The 20,155-nt window shown below is 41.1% G+C and overlaps 1 protein-coding gene across 2 annotated transcripts in view; it reads right to left on the bottom strand.

The window, feature by feature from the left end:
• Positions 1–17,392, bottom strand: part of LOC135092076 (fibrocystin-L-like) — a 29,720-nt gene extending 12,328 nt beyond the window's left edge. The window contains exons 1-24 of one of the 2 annotated variants that reach the window (XM_063990270.1): positions 17,371–17,392; positions 16,332–16,387; positions 15,300–15,386; positions 14,949–15,084; positions 12,983–13,076; positions 11,968–12,131; positions 11,440–11,657; positions 10,712–10,809; positions 9,696–9,792; positions 8,883–9,062; positions 8,368–8,468; positions 7,831–7,909; positions 7,164–7,393; positions 6,694–6,845; positions 6,177–6,264; positions 5,380–5,501; positions 4,676–4,854; positions 3,763–3,915; positions 2,869–3,018; positions 1,815–1,995; positions 1,398–1,497; positions 1,157–1,262; positions 560–975; positions 91–217 (exon numbers count right to left, since the gene is read on the bottom strand). In XM_063990270.1, the coding sequence (XP_063846340.1) occupies positions 91–217; positions 560–975; positions 1,157–1,262; positions 1,398–1,497; positions 1,815–1,995; positions 2,869–3,018; positions 3,763–3,915; positions 4,676–4,854; positions 5,380–5,501; positions 6,177–6,264; positions 6,694–6,845; positions 7,164–7,393; positions 7,831–7,909; positions 8,368–8,468; positions 8,883–9,062; positions 9,696–9,792; positions 10,712–10,809; positions 11,440–11,657; positions 11,968–12,131; positions 12,983–13,076; positions 14,949–15,084; positions 15,300–15,386; positions 16,332–16,377 (3,304 nt within the window). In that variant the 5' untranslated portion in view covers positions 16,378–16,387; positions 17,371–17,392. Of the gene's footprint in view, positions 1–90; positions 218–559; positions 976–1,156; positions 1,263–1,397; positions 1,498–1,814; positions 1,996–2,868; positions 3,019–3,762; positions 3,916–4,675; positions 4,855–5,379; positions 5,502–6,176; positions 6,265–6,693; positions 6,846–7,163; positions 7,394–7,830; positions 7,910–8,367; positions 8,469–8,882; positions 9,063–9,695; positions 9,793–10,711; positions 10,810–11,439; positions 11,658–11,967; positions 12,132–12,982; positions 13,077–13,873; positions 13,991–14,948; positions 15,085–15,299; positions 15,387–16,331; positions 16,388–17,370 lie in introns of those variants that run through there. The other variant, XM_063990271.1, reaches the window with a different exon arrangement.
• Positions 17,393–20,155: the final 2,763 nt, after the last annotated feature.

Raw genomic sequence — 20,155 nt, 5'->3', positions numbered from 1 at the left:
AGTGTTTCAGAGATAGAGACATGAACACACCAATTCTGTCTCATCTTACATCTTGAGTGTTTCAGAAGAGAGGATGAGATAGAGACTCACCAAAGAGGGAGAAGACGCTGAGGGAGAGGGTGGTGATGGTGGGTGAGAGTGAGGCGTCGTAGGTGAAGGAGGAAGGGAGGGAGCCAGAGGTACCGCCCACATCCACCACCACGTCCACCACACCTTCCTGCTGGGCACAGGTGAGGGGAGAGTGAGTGAGTGAGTGAGTGGTGGGCTGGCCTAACACACACACAAATGGATAGACAGATGTTTTGCTGATGACAGCTTTTAAAATTACAGTGAAATTAGATCTCTTAAAACTATATCACAGAAACACAACTTTGAGAACGATTATAGAAACATGATATATAATAAAACATAAGCATCTTAACTTTGCCTTAATTATGAACTTCTAAAAACTCAAAAATATGTACCATAAAACTTGAAAGATTAAGACACAAAGTATTATAACTGTAAAATACCTTAATTTTGAACCTCTAAAAATATACACATACAGGGCAATACTCACACCAGCAGGCACTATGCAGGTCACCTCTGTGGGGTCACCAGAGGTCACTTCACACTCATTGCCATCCATGGTCACAGTGGCACTGCCGGCATTCCACCCAGCACTGTCTGGGAAGCCGGTGCCAGTCACCAGGATGGGATACTGGCCACCAGTGCCGCCCTCAGTGATGCTGAGCGCTGTGACAGTGACAGGCACCTCGTAGGTTACAGGGGAGGGGGTGAGTGCCATGCCGGCTGGCTGCATGCTGAGTGTCACGGGGTGCATGCCACCCCACAGGTCCACCGTGCAGGTGAGCTCTGTGGTGCTGACGGCTGTGGGGGAGCAGGACCACGGCCCCACACTCACACTGTAGTCACCCAGAGTGCTGCTGCTGAAGCCTGTGCCGCTCAGGGTGAGGATGTGCTGCATCCCCTCACCTGTCAGGAGCAAGACAGGGTTACAACAGTGCTGGTGAAGGTGAGGGTGGAGAGAGGGGGGAAGGGGGGATGTGGTGCAGCCCCCACCTGATGGAGACAAGACAGGGAGGAAGCAGGACAACACAACCACTCAGGCACACAGATACTGAGACAGACAGGTGTGGCAGCAGTGCCAGCTCACCTGGAGTACCGGAGACACTGGTCAGTGTGGGGGTGGTGGTGTCATCGTAGGTGAAGCCACAGTCACCAAGGCAGGCAGCAAAGTAACCATTCACTTCTACTGTTACCTGAGAGTGAGGAAGCAAGACCATCATTATCATCATCATTATTATCATCCACACCTGTACTCCCTCTCCCTCTCCCTCACTTTTCACCCAATTACAAAAAAACCTCCCTTACAAGCCAGCCAATCAGGGACTCACATGAGGAGAGGCTCTATGAGTGGTCACGAAGTCAGCAGCAAGAGGGTTGTGCCACACCTTCCCCTCCTGGTCTAGGGTCACTATGGTGTCCACCTCTGACCTGGAGTAGGAAGAGGTCAGGTAAATGGTGTAGCCTGACTGATAGGTGGAAAGACTGACTGATACACTAAATGATAAATGGAAAGGTGGACAGATAGGCTGATAGACTGATGGGTAGAAAGGTAGACAGATAAATCGATAGGTGGAAAGGTAGACAGACAGACTGACTGATAAGTGGAAAGGTAGACAGAGTAATAGGCAGAAAGATAGACAAACTGACAGGTAGAAATGTAGACAGAAATGCTAAGTGATAGCAAAACACCTAAATCCCTCTTCTCACACACCTATCTGCTATCAATCCTATCTACCTCAACTTACCCATCAAACACAAGGGAAGAGCTGTCCACCACCACCAGGTCCTTCTTGCCGGGGTCCTGCAGCCACTCAATTTTGTAGTAATAGTTCCTGCAGGTTCCTCCAGGAGTCACAGAGAATTCAGTTCCCAGGGCACTCTCTAGATAGCTCTCCAGGGTGCTTGGGTGTACATCTGCTGCTATGTCTGTTGGAAAGGAGTGTTGGTGAGGGAGTGTGGGAGGGATGGGAGGAGAGAGAGAGTGTAAAAGTGAGTGAGGGATGTAGGGTGAAGGTAAGAGTGAGGGAAGTGAGAGTAAATGGGTGAGTATATTTAAGAATTATTTGGAAGAGTGAGAGAGAGAGAAGTGAGTTGATTTGAAGGTAAAGAGAGGTGAGAGAAAGAGAGGGTTAGAGACAGTTAAGGGTTGTAAGACTGAATGAAAGGTGAGGAGAGGGGAAGAGATGAGAGAGTACAATGACAAAATTCTCACTATAAACACACTTTTTAGAGAGCGACATTAAGAGAGCTTTTGTTTTAATCTTTTATAGCCCTTTGCCAACCTCCTAATGCATCAAGACTATAGAAATAACAGCTAAACACTTTTCAGTCAGGAACTAATAACTGAGCGGATATTTTAAATTTTTTCCCAGCCCTCTGCCAACCTCCTAATGCATCAAAAATATAGAAATAACAGCTATATATTCTTCACAGTCAGGAACCAGTAACTGAGAGGGCATTTTAAGTCTTTCCCAGCCCTTTGCCAAACTCCTAATGAATCAAGAATATAGAAATAACACCTACACATTTTTAATTTGTTACAACCCTTTGTCAGCCACCTAGTAAATCAACAATATAGAAGTAACAACAAACTTTTTAAGCTTTTACAGTGTTTTGCCAGCCACCTAATGAATCAATAATACAGAAATAACAGCAACACACTTTCCACAATCAAGAACCAGTTAACTAAGAGAGTATTCCAAATCCATCCCAGCCCTTAGCCAATCAATAATAAGTCAAAACAATATGAAAACAAGACAAGACAAGTTTGTAGGAAAAAAAACATGAAGAGGCACACACCACTGATAGTCTGGCCCTGAATGGTGATGTCCCAGGTCCCACCAAGAGGGCTGGTGGCGGCTGTCTCTCTGTTGATCTTCACTGTGGTGGTGCCGATGGGGAAGTCATAGCTCTGAGCAGTGGCCAGAGTGTCGATGAGGGAGTTGTCCGCTGTGAGGGTGAGTGACGTTAAGTGTTGTGTTGAGTGGTGGAATCTTAAGTTCATACAGTGTTGGTGGGAAAAATACAATAGGAAGATATAAATATGTGTAAGAATGGATAAGATAAATGAATGAAATTGAATATCTTAAGTTCATATAGTAGTGACTAAAAATAAAAAATAAAGTACTGTATGGAATCTTAAGTTCATAGTGTTGGTGGGAGAAATACAATAGGAAGGTATAAATATGTGTAAGAATGGATAAGATAAATGAATTAAATTGAATATCTTAAATTCATAAAGTAGTGACTGTAAAAATATAAAAAAATAAAGTACTATACATATATAACACAGTACAAAAAAATATAAAGAATAAGTATAAAAAAGAAAAAACATACACAAATTCTCAAAACACAATACAAAAACAAATCTAAAAAAAACAAAATGTAAAAAAAGAAAACATCCATAAGCAAATTCTCAAAACAATACAATACAAAAAATAAATAAATAAAGTAAAAAAACAAATTCTCAAAACATAATACCAAAAAATAAATAAAATAAATAAATAAATAAATAAATAAAGCATAAAAATCATACATTCTCAAAACAAAACAAAATCTATATAGGGGAAACACACACACACACACACACACACACACACACACACACACTTACAAATTATCAAAACACTACAAAAACGATTAAAAAAAAAATGACAAAACACAAGCAGAACAAGCGGGTAATGACGGCCCCACCTTCCCCATCAAAGGCGGCCAGCAGGGGCATTCCAGCCATGCAATTTGTGGTCAAAAACTTCAGGGAGTAACCGTTCTCCACCTCATCCTCCACTACCACATCATCCACCAGAATTCCTTGCATCTTGAGGGCAGATGGGCGGGTCTGCGTCACTGTTAGGGTGCGTTAGGTTAGCTTTGGGATGCGTTTAGGTGTGTTTAGGCTGTGTTAGGGTGTAAAGGTATGTTTAAGGTGTGATTAGGTCTGTTATGGGGCATTTAAGGTGTATTAATATATTTTAGGCCATGTTAGAGTTTATGATGATTGGGGTATGTTCATGGTACGTTAGGGTGTGTTGGGGTATGTTAGGGTATATAGGGTGTGTTACAGTCAATAGGATGTGTTTACAGTGTGTTATGGTTTATTTAGGGTGAGTTTAGGTGAATAGGGTTTGTTAGAACTTGCTTAGGATGTGAAGAGGGTGTGTTTAGGATTTAGAGGATGTGTTTAGAGTGTGGCATTTCCTCTACCATCTCTATTAGCAAGCCATAACCTCACAACTAACTAATAGACTCTCTGCAACCCTCCATAATCTATCATGTCCTGTAGCACTTCCATTACTCGCCCATAACATCATAACTAATTAATTAAACCTTCCACAACCCTCACAACCCCTATTATCTCCACTAGCACCTCCATTACCCACTCCCATAACCTCACAACTAATTAATTAAACCTTCCACAACCATCACAACCTCTATCATGTCCACTAGCATCTCCATTACCCATCCATGACTTCATAACTAACTAAATAAAGCCTCCATGACCTTTCACAATCTCTTATGCCTTTTAATACTTCGACTACCACCCCCATAACTCCGTAACTATTTAACTAGACCCTCCACAACCCTCCACAACCACTGGCATACTTACCAGTAGTTGCAGCACTGAGGAACACCACCTCATCAATGTACACCTCATCAGTGGGTCCCAGAGGCTTGGGGAGTACAATGTTCTTCACCAGCAGTTTGTCCCCGTCGTTATGCTCAGAGCCGGCCCAGGAGTTCTCCATCACTTCAGTAAAGTCCAGACACGTGTAGGTCCAGGAGAGGCTGCAAGGGGTGAGATTGTGAGGTTATTTATCCATTGAGACTGTGAGAGTGTAATATCATGGCCTGTATTCTGAAACACTTCTGCGCTGCACCTCCATTACTTTCAAAAGGCTCTGGTTGAAGTGATGTGGGTTTATAAATGCTTGTATTCTTTTTGTTGTCTCTGTATGTGGCAACGCTATATCATCCTTGCCTCTCTCTCTCTCTTTGATGGGTAACACTGTCTCTATCCCTCCCTACCGTGTGTCTCTCTCTCTATCTCTCCTTACCTAAACTGATTCATATACACTGTCTGTCTATCTCTCCTTGCCTAAACTAATGGATACTGTCTGTCTCTCTATCTCTCCTTACCTAAAACTGATAATATACACTATCTCTCTATCTTTCCGTACTGATGTGTCTCTCTCCTTACCTAAACAGATGGATATACAATGTCTCTCCATCTTTCCTTACCCATGTGTCTCTATCTCTCTGATAGATACACACTGTCTCTCTATCCCTCTCTCTCTCCATATCTCTGCTCACCTGCTGGAAGAAAAGGAATGCTCGAACCAAAATGTGTTGTCTCTTAATCTCCCTCGGTCATCACGCCACATAAAGTTGATGGCCATGTGAGACTCCAGATTTCCAGAGACGGCAAAACACAGCTGGAAGGAGAGAGATGGAGAAAGAGGTGTTAGTTGTCTCAATCTTTGTGTTTCTTTCTCTCTCTCTGTCTTTGTGTGGCTTTGTTTGTTGTGATCAGCTTTCTGTCTTTCCTACAGCTTGGGTAATTATGACTTTCTTCATCTTTCCTTGTCATTTTAATTTATTTTTGGTATTTCTAAATCAGTAATCTGTGTGTGTGTGTGTGTGTGTGTGTGTGTGTGTGTGTGTGTGTGTGTGTGTGTGTGTGTGTGTGTGTGTGTGTGTTCTTACCTAATTATATTTTTTACAGAACTAGTCATGTCCCATCTTTTAAAGTTAATTTGTTATATTTATCTTCAAAGCTGTGAATGTTCCTTGCATATACAGCTTTGTCAGTGTATATGTGTGCGTATTTATTTACCTACTTGTATTTACCTAGTTGTATTGTACAGGGCACGAACCAAAGCTAATTTTCTCCTGTCTCCAAAACCATATTCATCCAATTTCTCTTTAAACGTGTGTACACTGTTTGCTGCAACCACCTCTTCCTTCAAATAATTTCAGATTTCAATAGTTCTATATGGGAAACTGTATTTCTTGTGTGTGTGTGTGTGTGTGTGTGTGTGTGTGTGTGTGTGTGTGTGTGTGTGTGTGTGTGTGTGTGTGTGTGTGTGTGTGTGTGTGTTACAACTCACATATTTATGGATGTTTGCGTTCACCATCAAACTTTGGTCAGTCTCTCTGTAGATCCTTGGGTCGGATCTTCTTAGTGCAAATACTTTCCTGAAAAGCAAAATACACACACATAAATACTACTCTCTCTCTCTCTCTCTCTCTTCCTTAGCTTCCATTTACATCCGTCTTATCCCTCTCTATCTCCCTCTCTCATCTCTTCTCTTTCTCAATTCATTTATACTTGGCTTAACTATCTCTATCTCCCTCCTCCACCTCTTCTCTTTCTCACTTCACATCTCAAAATACCCCAAAATTTTCCCCTTTCTGTTTCCTCTTCTCTTCCCTATACCTTCTCAGAATATCCCTTTATATCTCTTCCCTTTCTTCTCTCTTCCCCACACTCTTCTCTATTCTTCTCATCTCTCTCTGCCACTCCATATCTTCCTTTCTCTATCTCAAAATACACACACATAAATACTACTCTCTCTCTCTCTCTCTCTCTCTCTCTCTCTCTCTCTCTTCCCTCCCAAGCCTCACCTCCCACAGTAAGGCATCTTGTCCACCACAAAGCCTCCAAGAATTCCTGGTGGCTTAGTGTCGTCCTCAAAGCCATGGTGGTGCCGGCTGTCCAGGGCACTCAGGTCCACCTCACACTTCTGCTCTGTCATGTCCAGCAGCTGCTCCCGAACCTGAGGGTAAGAGATGGTGGTGATGGTGATGGTGGTAGTAGTAGTAGTAGTAGTAGTGGTAGTAGTAGTAGTAGTAGTAGTAGTAGTAGTAGTAGTAGTAGTAGTAGTAGTAGTAGTAGTAGTAGTAGTAGAAGTAGTTAGTAAAGAAGGAGGAGTAATAAAAAGGTAGTAGTAGTAGTAGTAGTAGTAGTACCAGAAAAACAATAGACTATCCAATAATTCACTTTCTCTACCTAAAAATAAAAACAAACAAACAAACAAAACATTATCAAGCAACAAATCTCTCTCTCTCTCTCTCTCTCTCTCTTCCTCTCTTACCATGGCAGAATCAGACACATCAACAGGGGCAGAGGAAATGCCATTCATGAAGAGGGTACCAGTGACTGGCGCCGTGTCCCCCTCCGCCCTCTCAATCACAATCTTCTGCTTCTCAAACGCTTCCTTGATGTCGAACCTCACTCTGTGCCTCTCATTGTTAGCCTGTGTTGTCTGGCTGCGCACGAATTTTGAGTTTAAGTCCTTCACAATGAGCCTGAACTCAAAGGTGGCTGTGGATGGGAAGGAGAGGTAAGTGTGGATTAGCTTTGCTGCTGATGGCAGTGGTAGTGGTGGTGGTGGTGGTGGTGGTGGTTTGAGATTTGTGTAGTTGTGGTAGTGGTTGTGGTGGTGGTGGAAGTGGTAGTGGTCATGGTATTGGTAGTGGTAGTGGTTATAGTGGTAGTAGTAGTAGTAGTAGTAGTAGTAGTATAAAGGTTACTACTTCTACTACTACAATTACTACTACTATTATAACTCTTACTACTACGAGTTTAACAGTAGTAGTAGTAGTAGTAGTAGTAGTAGTAGTAGTAGAAGTAATAGTAGTTGTAGAAGTAGCAGCAACAGTAACCATAAGAGTAGTTATAAAAAAAATCTACTACTACTACTACTTCTATTACTACTACTACTACCACCACCACCACCACAGCAACCACAATAACATTACCTTTTGCACGCAAGCGAACTTCAATGTATGTTGGGATGTCCTGCATCAAGGTGACCTCCTCCCAGTGGTTGACCCTGACCTGAGGCACAGACACAATACAGGTCACCAAAATACAGGTAAACTCCACAGATACCCAAGTATACAGGTAAGTGCTAATACAGGTTAGGTTAGGTTAGGTGTTTTTTTTTGTTAGTGAAAGCAAAATATTGAGTTATTTTCAAATGTATGTTTTTAATTCATTTATTTGTGTTTTTTTATATTTATAATTATATCTATTTATTTTGTGTTTTTTTATATAGGTATGTTAGTACTTTTCATGTTTTTTTTTATTTATCATTTTCTTTATATAAATGTGTGTTTGATGGATATGCTGATACATATAAAAAATTAAAGTTAAATTAGGTATGATTTTTGTTAGTGAAAGCAGAATATATAGTCTATTTCAAATGTTTCTTTTCAATCATATTCTTTCTGTACATAATTAAATGTGTGATGGTTATGATAATAAACAGAAACAATTAAAATCATTTCCCTCACCTTGTTATCAGGGTTCCCATCTGATGCCAATAAAATCATGTTGTGGTCCTCAGTGGCGGCCGCAAATGCATAGAGGCCGTCGTGGGGTGCATGGAAGTAACCTGGAGACATACAGTTAGGTTAGGTTTGGGTTGGGTTAGGTTAAATTAGGTTAGGTTAGGTTAGAAAAGTTAGGTCATCTTTCTATCTGCTAGCATGAGAATGGGAAATATAGTTGGTAGTTAGGTTAAGTTAGGTTAGGTCATCTCATTATCTGCCATTATGGAAGAGGAGGCACCCTAGGGAAAGCTAGTTGGAGGGTAGGTTACATTAGATTAGGTTAAGGAGGGATAGCTAGAGGAACAAGCATGACTCCCACCTGTCAGTATGCCCAATGTCCTGGTTAGGGTAGGTTAAGGAGAGATAGCTAGAGGGACACAAGTATCATTCCCACCTTTCAGTACACCCACAGTGTCCTGGTTAGGTTAGGATAGGTTAAGGAAAGAAACTAGAGGGACACAAACACGAGTCCCCACCTGTCACAATGCCCACAGTGTCCTGGGTAATCTCAACAGGGAACAGGAGCATCGTTTCCTCAGGCACGAAGGACTTGTACCCGGCATGTGAGGGAGACAGGGCCGTCCAGCTCTCCTCTGTCCAGAACTCTGCTTCAAAGTATTCGCCTTCGTACAGCTCCACCAGCAGCCCTCGCTCACCTGCACAGGGAGAGGATGAGTGTGTGTGTGTGTGTGTGTGTGTGTGTGTGTGTGTGTGTGTGTGTGTGTGTGTGTGTGTGTGTGTGTGTGTGTGTGTGTGTGTGTGTGTGTGTGTGTGTTCTATAATGTTTGGGTGTTTCGTAACTTAACATGCTCCAGTTAATATCATTGGGATTTGCAATGTGTGGGTGTCTTGTCTCTTCACAGGCTCTAGTGGATGTTACTGGGACTTTCAAGGGTGCTTTCATGATCCTAGTGATAGTTTACTAAGGCTAATGACAGTTTAAAAGGTTCCAGTGAGGTTTTCAAGTTTTTTTATGATTCTAGTAATATTTGATAAGGTAAGTGAGAGTTAAACAAGCTCTAGGGAAAATTATTAGGGTTTTTAAGGATTTTATGGTCCTAGTGATAGTTTAATGGGACTAATGACAGCTAAATTGGCTCCAGTGGAAGTTATTGAGGTTTTCAAGTATCTTTATGATTTCAGTAACAGTTCAACAAAAATTCTGCATCAGTGAGAAAAAGAACACTCATGAGAACAAAACAAATCATCTCTGCATCCTATACAAACAACCCTAGCAAGAGGAGAGTGTCTGAGAATACAGCACAGAGTGAGGGAGAGAGAGAGCTCACCTGGGCCAGCAGAGGTCTCGTCCTGGGCTGGAGTGAGGCACTGGATCTGCACGTCGTTGATCTCCTGCACGGCACACTCCACTCCGCCCACCTCTACCTGTGACACACACCTCATTACTCATGGCACTCTTGCAGGAGCAGTGCAGTATAGTAAAAAAAGGATAGTTAAGAAGTAGTGTTAGTTTACCGGTGTTTCAGTACCTTGGTCTGCTCCATAAATGTGTCAAAGCCAGCTAAAGCCAACACTTCATTTGACACTAACAAGGCACATTACAAAATAGCCTAAAAGATGCAAGATAATTAAGAAATCACGTTCGTACTAGTGTTTCTGCACATTGGTCTGCTCCGTACAAGTCAAAACCAACACTTCATTACTCACAGCAGTCACCAGGCACATTGCAGTGTACGGTAAGGCAAGATAGTTGGGAAGCAGTGTTAGTACCAGTGTTCCTGTACCTTGCCCTGCTCCATATAACTGTCAAAGCAACACTATCACCTCATCACTCACAGAACACTAACAGGAACACAAGTACCCAGAGACACAGGCTAGGACAGGAGCAGAGTCAGCTGCATGTAGGGATCAAAGCAGCACCAGCACACCTCATCACTCACAGAACACTAGCAGGAACACAAGTACACAGAAACACAGGCTGGGACAGTGGTGTCAGCTGCATGTAAGGATCAAAGCAGCATCAACACACCTCATCACTCACAGCACACTAGCAGGGACACAAGTACAGAGTAAGAGACACAGGCTTGTACAGAAAGAGTAGTGTCAGCTGCATACAGAGGGTTCAAGCAGCACCAACACACCTCAATACTCACAACACACTAGCAGGAACACACCACCAATTTTTGACCACTGCCTTGACCCTTTTAAGGGACTGGCATTTCAGTGGGCATTTTTTTTATTGATTTTTGTTGCCCTTGGCCAGTGTCCTTCTTACATAAAAAAAAAAAAGTACAAAGCAAGACAAACAGGCTAGGACAGAGGTAGTGTCAGCTGCATGCCATACCTTTGTCTGCTGCATGTAAGGGTCAAAGCCCACACCGTCAATAGTGATTAGCGTGCCGCCCTCCGTTGACCCACTGGCTGGACTCACACTGCTCACACCTGCACAGGAGATGCCCCACATGTCACTCCACTAACCACTGCACACACACACACACACACACACACACACACACACACACACACACATGCTTATTATATGTGTGTGTATCTGCGTGTGTATTTATCTTTGCAATATATAAGCACATAAACTGAAGAGAATTATGATCTAGTATTTGTCACACCACTAACAATTCTACACAACACTCTACGTTCTACGCACACACTCTGATTATATGTGTATGTATGAGTGTATGTGTTAATAATACAAGTAAACTCAGAAAATATGATCATCTGAAGGAAAAGCTAGATAAATATAAAAATAAAAAAAAAATAAATAAATAAACAGAAGAGTGTAACTTTGACTTTTAACACACACACACACACACACACACACACACACACACACACACACACACACACACACACACACACACACACACACACTAGAAGAAAAAGTGACAGAGACAAGGAAAGCACGTCAACTAAAGAAAAACACTGACAAATACAAAGAAACAAGACTAGTATGTAGCACAGACTCTTAACAATACACACACACACACACACACACACACACACACACACACACACACACACACACACACACACACACACACACACACACACACAAACCTGGATAAGTGTGGTATTGGAAGAGCTTGTCATGGCGGTCCACTTTCATCCCATATATGTCAGTTTTGGATGCCCCTCGGTTGGTCACAAAGACAGAGGCATTCATGGGGCCGATCAGTTTGGCTTGAGGGAGACAGGTCAGGTCATTGGAGGTCAGAGTGCCGAGAAGTTCCTCATTTTCATCCGTCATGTCACATCCAACACCACCAAGGAAGACTCTGGAATGGGGATGGATTAGTGATGGGTTAATGGGTGAGTATGGGTTAATCTCTCTCTCTCTCTCTCTCTCTCTCTCTCTCTCTCTCTCTCTCTCTCTCTCTCTCTCTTGTTGCTACGTTTTACAATTAGATATTTACCACCACCACCACTCATTTTCTTTACAGCTGGGGTTACTAAGATATACCAGTACCACCATGTTCATTGAGTACAGGTTAATCTCTCTCTCTCTCTCTCTCTCTCTCTCTCTCTCTCTCTCTCTCTCTCTCTCTCTCTCTCTCACTGGACAAAGTTATGAATACAGTGACTTACTTTGTGATAACAGTGCCAGCGTCTGGATTATCCTCCAGAGGGTCACCATATTCCACCTTGTAGTATCTGTTGGTGTGCATCCAGCCAAAGAACGACACCTCCTGTCCTGGCAGTGACCAGCTTGGCGTGACGCTGCGGATTGTCGGCGCCACCCAGTAACCATACTGCAGAACACCACAGCATGAGGAATTCGTAAAGTATGTGTGCTTTGAGATACGACAATGTATAATAATGGTGAAATATAAACAGCACAAGGCTGCAAAAGGCACATGGAGATTGCAAAACATAACAACACATGAAATGCATAAAGTTATTGTGATTCTGGAGTTTATGTTTTGTGACTTTGTATGATAATGCATAATAGTGAAAGATGAACAGAACAATACTGCAAAAGGCCCAAGGAGATTGCAAAACATAATAGTATGAGGAATATGTGAAGTCAGTGCAAGCAGGTCTCTCCCATACATACACAGATACACATACACACATGATACCACTACAATAAGAGGGCACAATATGAAACTGTATAACACAAGGGTGAAGAAAGATGTGAGGCAAGAGAGTTTTCCTGACAGAGCAATCAGCCGACAGAATGCACTGACTGATGAAGTGGTGTGTGTAAAAGAGGATTCATAACTTTAAAGATAAATATAACAAATTAACTTTAATACGAGCTTGACACAGACTTTTAACTCCTTCACCCGCTAGATAACTTTTTTCCCTCTATCTGTAAATCTATAGGTTCTTATTTTTATACTTATCTCATCATTTCTTGTACTTGTCTATTATTTTTCTCTCTCTTTCTGTCCTTGCAAACATTTTTTTCACAATGTTCTGGATGTTCATAGATGACCATAGCAATGAAAGGATTACACACACACACACACACACATTGACAAAATACTGTGTGTGCAAGGAGCATTCATAACTCTAAAGACAAATATAACAAATTAATTTTAAAGGGCAGGATAGCAGAAGCTTGAATCCAGTAAAACACAATAAGGTAAATACACACCTGCACCTCCTGCTGGTTAGAGCCCGCAGTGAGCACTCCATCTACGTACACCAAGATGTTGTACACACGACTCACGCTGGGCTTAAGACGAGGCCTGGAATGACAGACAGTGACAATAATGATATTGATGATTGTATGACTGCAGTATACATAGATGGACAGGATGATAGTCCAACCAGAGCAAGCAGGATCATCACTTGTCATTGTGAGTGTATATAACGCATCATCAGTAGTCTTATAATCTATCATTTATCAAATATTTGAAATCTCCAGTAGTCTTTGTTTTTCTTCCAGGTAAAAAAATTGTAGGACCCCTTATTTTCCTGATATGCATTGCCACAATCACTATGTATTATCAAGTAACTAAGAAACATGACATTTTGTTAAGATTTTCGGAGCAGACATCAGCACCATCGCATTGGAGGTGAAGGGCTGCTCTACTTTGGCCAATAAATTAGTTAGTGAAAATTTCTCACTGAAGTATCACTTGGGACAACGTGAGTCATTCCTTTCTCTACACTACCAAAAGAAACGTGAAATTAGCAGTATTTACTTAAAAAAAGTGAAAGTGGAGGATGATATGTCCATATCGTGCAGAACTGAGTAAGAGGTTTCAAATATTCGATGAATAATAGATAATAAGACTACTGATGATGCGTTATATACACTCATGGCGACAACTGATCATCATGCTTGTTCCGGTTGGGATATTATACCCACAGATCCTTTCATACACGAGTTTAAGCAAAGATAACAGAGGTATAGAGCACAAGGTACACTTCCGCCCAGAGGGACACTGGCATAGGACACCGCCCGGGGTCTCCAGTTGTTGTTATTCTTCTTGGGGATTTGATGGGCCCGTGCAGGCTGTGGTGCTACTGCCCCTAGTACCCCAAGAGTGCTGGCAGCAGTAAGTTAGCTGGTTAGATTCTGGTGGGTTGCCCAATCTTCTGGGGGAAAACCTGGTGTGCTCGAGTGTCTTGAATGCACAGCCGGCGGGGTCTCCAGTGACGTCTTTGTTTACAGATGTGACGTCACGGATACGTGGCGCGATACATTGTGGGGGAAAAACACTGGCTGTCACTCGTGCTCACCACAGTTAGTTTGGTGCTGGACCGAATTCAACCAAAAATAACTCAACCAAACTAAATCTAACCAAATTTAAGTTTAAATCGGCTGGTATATATCAAGATATTTCCCGTTTAATGGCACCATTCAATCTTCATTTTCCCTAATGTTTAAAGAATACTCACTCACCTATCTTTTTTTTTTTTTCATTTCTTCGCTAATTGCGGTTTTTTATGCCTTGTTCTGTATATTTGCTCTGTAGCATTGATATTATTTTCACTAGCTTCTGACGTCTTAAATATATACAACGGAACACCAAATAAATGAGAAAACATGTTAGATTTCTCCACGTGTTCACTGAATGCCGCGTATTTTTTTGTTCATTGCCCAAGTTGCTCAGAGTTATTTCTATATATTTTTTTTCTTTATTTACACATGTTTTTTTCATGATTATTAAAGGAGCTCGTTTATTTATATGTATCTTATGATTATCATGTATTCATCGTGACTTGTGTATTGCATGCTTGACTGTATATTTATTTTTATCTTTCATTCAATTTGTTTCGGCAACTCAGCAAAATCTTTAAAGTTTCTCTAAAAAAAAAGTCAGATTTTCCCCCTTTTCTTAATTTCCTTTCTGTCGTAAACAAACAAAGGAAAGGTTTCCCTTTCCTTTATTTATTTTCCTTTTCATCTATGGTGTCTCATTTCCATGTTTATATTAATTTCTTTTCTAACAGAACAGTATTTTTCTCTCTCTTGAGGACCCAACTATTATATTTTAATATTTTTCTGGACTTTAAAAACTGTAGTGGTGAGAGCACTTCAAAATACAGTCTCTCTCTCTCTCTCTCTCTCTCTCTCTCTCTCTCTCTCTCTCTCTCTCTCTCTCTCTTACCCAGTACTGCAGGTAATCTTGCTAGTTGAAGAAAGGTAGCCGATAACTTTACACTCAATCTCATCTTCTTCATTCACCAAGGAGACTCGATTTCCAAGGGAAGGGTCAAACCGGCTGAACTGGTCCTCGCTGAAATCTGCAGAAGTAGTAGTAGTAGTAGTAGTAGTAGTAGTAGTAAAAGTAGTAGTAGTAGTAGTAATAGTAGTAGTAGTAGTAGTAGTAGTAGTAGTAGTAGTAGGAGTAGTTGTAATAATAGTGAAAAAACAGACTAGAATGAAGAGGAAAGAAAATTTCAGGAATAAAAAAGAAAACGAACTCTTTTACGGATAAACTTTAACAAATTTGCCTTACCATAGCCATAGACATAGAGTGTCACACCGCCTGCATCACCCAGCCAATACGGGCTTCTCCCGGTCACCGTAGCCTCTGAAGCCGCCCCTGTTAGGTCACACGAGGTCACAAATTAGATAGAGATCACGTAATTATATAGACTGAGGCTTTTAGAGAAGCTATTCCATATTTTCATCCCGTTTCTCATACTCTTAAACTTCATTACGTATTGTGGTGTAAGCTTATGGTAAAACACTGGCTTGTGGTGTGTTTTTGGTTCATCATAATGTTCTAGTGCAAGTTTAGGGTATAATGTGAAGTCCTATATCATTTTCTTCAGTAATTAGATTGTTAGTCGAATCATTAGAGAGCTACAAAAGAATATTAGACAAATTTATGGAAGGAGATTATAAGTAGAAACAGGAAGGTAAGTTTCCCACAGGGACTGCCACGTGTAGGCCTGACGGCTTCCTGCAGCTTCCAAAATTTTCCTGTTATGTTCTTATTTCCTTTGGTTTAATATCATGAGGCAAAACTACAGTGAGAGCGTAATTTTGGCTCAAGATGTGTTTTCCTGTCTGATATATTGCTGTAGTGCAAGTGTACGGTGTAATCTTAACTTCTGTGGCGTCTTTCTGGCATAATCTGGTGCAAGGTTACAATTCCCAGTTGCGGGGTGACAGCAGAACAGGAGTGAAACATGTGGTATTTCAAACAATTAAGTCGTTTCATTTTGGCTCAGGAAAATTGTCTGGGGTTACTCAAATGAAGGAAAAAGTTACTTATTACCATTTATATATCCATATTCTGAAACATTTCTGCGCCGCACCTCTACATTCAAGAGGGTCAAGTTGAAGGGTGTTTTTTTTTACGGTTCTAATGACAGATTTACAAGCTTTCTACATTATTAATAGGAAAAATACTCCTGAAAACCCGGCTAATCATCTCAGTGACCTTTGAAAATAGCCGTGGTGAAAGAGCGAGGTGTTTCTGAAGATGTGCTATAGCTGTGTGTGTGTGTGTGTGTGTGTGTGTGTGTGTGCTGATACTTACCCACGATGAGGGCAGCCACAGACGCCACCAGAGCCACGCACTTCATGGCTCCCAGTCTGAAATGCACAGAAAAGGACTATTTGATGCAATGTTGCTATAGAGAATCAGGGTGACAGGTGAGGCAGGAGCTTAAGAAGGCAGACAAGGTGGTTTCATCGAGCCCTCTGTGTCACACGGCGGTTCCTTTCTTAATCAAGTTGTGTGTTCTGAATGAGTTTACAGTCACTTGGAAGTATGAGTGGGACGGAGGGTAAATACTCAGGTCATACAGGTCTCAGGTCAGATGATCACTAAGACAGATCGGCATGAGTGCAAATAGTGCATGGGTTGGCAAACGTTATATTGGTGTGTGTGGGTCAACATGTTGCCTTCATGAAGCCTGTGGTCCAGGCGTCTGAGTCCAGAGACATTTTGGGGAACACGTGGTTTGGGTACAGTGTCTCGAGCATCGAACGTCCTGAGGTATATTTGCACTCAGGATGATTTGTCTTGAGGATCATCTGACCTGTTGACTTGAGTACCAGCCGCCACTGTTTCAAAGCTCCCTTGTGAATGCAGATGAACTCTTAAGCAGGTTGTTTCCATACCACGAGAAACTTAAATTAAGAGAAAAAATAAACATTGAAATTTACGTTAGAAATGTTATCTATTCATTTATTTATCTATTTAGTTAGTTACTTAGTTCGTTAGTCACTTACGCTACGTGAAATTAATTAACTATATTTTTTCACTTAAAGATGGTATTTTTTACTTAGGGTGAGGCCGCATAACTCAGGGTGACAGACAGGCCAGGGAAGCAGAAACAATTAGGGTGACAGACAGGGTGAGGCAGGATAACGTAGGGTGACAGGGTGGGACAGAAACTTACGGGTATCTTAGAATGACAGACAGTGTCAGGCAAAATCCTAAGGTGACTGACAGGGTGAGCCAAGATAACTTAGGGTGACGGTCTTAGGGTGACTGACTTAGGGTGATATATTTAGGGTGAAAGACTGGGCGAGGCAGGAACATTTAGGGTGACATGCTTAGGGTGACTCACCTTTACGCTCACTGGTGTGGGTTAGGACTGTATGTTGCCTCCACTTAGGGTGACTTATATACCAACTCATATCCCCCCTCCTCCCCTTTCTCCTCCTCCTCCTCCTCCTCCTTCTCCTCCTCTTCCTCTTCTCCCTTTCATTCGCTTCTTCCATAACTTCTCCCCCTCCCTCCTCCTCTCCCTCTCCACCTCGGCTCCTCCTCCTTCTTCTTGACTCATCTTCGTCCCTTCCCTCCCTTTCTCCACTTCTTCTGTAACTCCTCCTCCTTCCTTCCTTCTTTCTTCCTCTCTCTCTCTCTCTCTCTCTCTCTCTCTCTCTCTCTCTCTCTCTCTCTCTCTCTCTCTCTCTCTCTCTCTCTCCTTCTTTAGGTCTCTCGTTCACCACTCTTTCTCCCTCTTCTTCTCTTTCTTTTTTATTTTTTCTTCTTCTTCTTCTTCTTCTTCTTATTATTATTATTATTATTATTATTATTATTATTATTGTTATTATTATTGTTATTATTATTATTATTATTACTATTATTATTATTATTATTGCTGTTGTTGTTGTTGTTGTTGTTTCTTTTTAATGCACCGGCCAAGTGCAACAAAACTGCAATAAAAAAAAGAAGGCCACTGAGGTGCCGGTCCCCGAACAGAATCGAAAGCGGTATTAAAAAATTACAGGATAAGTATCTTGAAACCTCCCTCTTGAAAGAGTTCAAATCACAGGAAGGAGGAAATACAGAAGCAGGCAGGGAGTTCCAGAGTTTGCCGGAGAAAGGAATGAATGATTGAGAAAAGACAGTCTAAAAGAGCGGTATGAGTGCAATCCTCCCCCCTCCCCCACCCACCCACCCACATGCATGTGAAGTATACTCCAGACATGGACGGATAAGGCGCCTGTACAGAGTTAGCAGCTGGGGTCGTGAGAAAAAACTGATTGAGACGACTCAGAACACCTAACTTCATAGAAACTGTTTTACCTAGAGATGATATGTGAAGTTTCCAGTTTATATCATAAGTAAAGGACAGACAAAGGACGTTCACTGCAGAAGAGGGGGACCGTTGAGTGTCATTGAAGAAGAGAGGACAGTTGTCTAAAAAGTTGTGTCGAGTTGATAGATGAAGGAATTGAGTGTTTGAGGCACTGAACAATACTAAGTTTGCTCTGCCCCAATCAGAAATTTTAACGAGATCCGAAGTCAGGCATTCTGTGGCTTCCCTGCGTGAACTGTTTACTGAAGGGTTGGACATCTACGAAAAGACGTGGAAAAGTGCAGGGCGGTATCATCAGCGTAGGAGTGGATAGGACAAGAAGTTTGGTTGAGATCATTGGTGAATAATAGGAAGAGAGTGGACGACATGACAGAACCCTGAGGAACACCACTGTTAATAGATTTAGGAGAAGAACAGTGACCGTCTACCACAGCCGCAATAGAAGAGTAAGAAAGGAAACTGAGATGAAGTTACAAAGAGTTGTTGTTGTTGTTGTTGTTGCTGCTGCTGTTATTATTATTATTATTATTATTATTATTATTATTATTATTATTATTATTATTATTATTATTATTACTACTACTACTACTACTACTACTACTACTACTACTACTACTATCATTATTATTATTATTATTATTATTATTATTATTATTATTATTATTATTATTATTATTATTATTATTATCATCATCATCTGCTCGTTTCCTTTGATCAGTGTTTATGCAGTCTTTCCTTATCTTGGAGTAATTCTGGTCAAATTAGTACATATATCTAGATTTATAAGAGAAGAGAATAATTTTGTTTTCCTTGATATCTTATTATAATTTCTTTCTTTCAGCAACTTTTTCTCTTTTCTTCTCTTCTGTTTTTCTTTCTTTCTCCAACTCATCTTTTTCCCCCTTCTACTATCCTCGTATATTCCATTTATTTTTCTCCTCTTCTCCTTACTCCGTTCCTTTCATTTGTCTCTCCTCTTCCTTTCTTTCTTCCTTCATTTTTATCTCTTCGTGTGTACACCCCCATACATTATCAATATATATTTTTTTCCTCTATCTTTCTTCTTTCTTTCATTCCCATCTTTTTCTCCCTTCTCGTCATCTTTTTCTTCTCTTTTATGTCACTCATTATCTTTTTCTCTTTCGTTCTCTCCATCTTTATGTCTCTCTTGGCTTCTCTCATTTTCCTTTTTCTTCTTCTTCATCTTCTCTCTCTCTCTCTCTCTCTCTCTCTCTCTCTCTCTCTCTCTCTCTCTCTCTCTCTCTCTCTCTCTCTCTCTCTCTCTCTCTCTATCTATCTATCTATCTATCTATCTATCTATCTATTTATCTATCTATCTATCTTTATCGTTGCCTCCAGAGAGAGAGAGAGAGAGAGTTCTTCCATAACAAACACTCCTCAAAAATTATACATTATATACCTAAAAACACATCAACATACGTCAAAATAATAAAAAGTAAAAAAAAAAAAAATTATTAAAAACGTACTCAGAACTAAATATAAGCATGAGTTAAGCATGTGTTATCATCCTCGACACGCAAATGCTTAAGTTGGACCGTTTGAAAGGATCGAATCGTGTACCGAGGAGTGTGCGATCCCCCTTAGTAGCGTTGAGCGTGATCTCGTAACTTATGGTAGGCACGTATTCCCTTTCGCAGCTGTTTTTGCGCCTTTCTATTGAGGGACGGGGAGAAAAGAAAAAAAAAAAAAAGACATTTTACGCATGTCGTCCCTTTAACTCAGGCTCTCAAATGTGTGACACTAACACGCTGGCTTTTAAGTAGGTAGTTCATTTCTTTTTTTTTTT

The sequence above is a fragment of the Scylla paramamosain genome, chromosome 39, assembly GCF_035594125.1.
Source record: "Scylla paramamosain isolate STU-SP2022 chromosome 39, ASM3559412v1, whole genome shotgun sequence".
Lineage (NCBI taxonomy): Eukaryota > Metazoa > Arthropoda > Malacostraca > Decapoda > Portunidae > Scylla > Scylla paramamosain.
The sequence above is the reverse complement of the archived record's forward strand: the minus strand, read 5'-3'. Positions and strand labels throughout refer to the sequence as shown.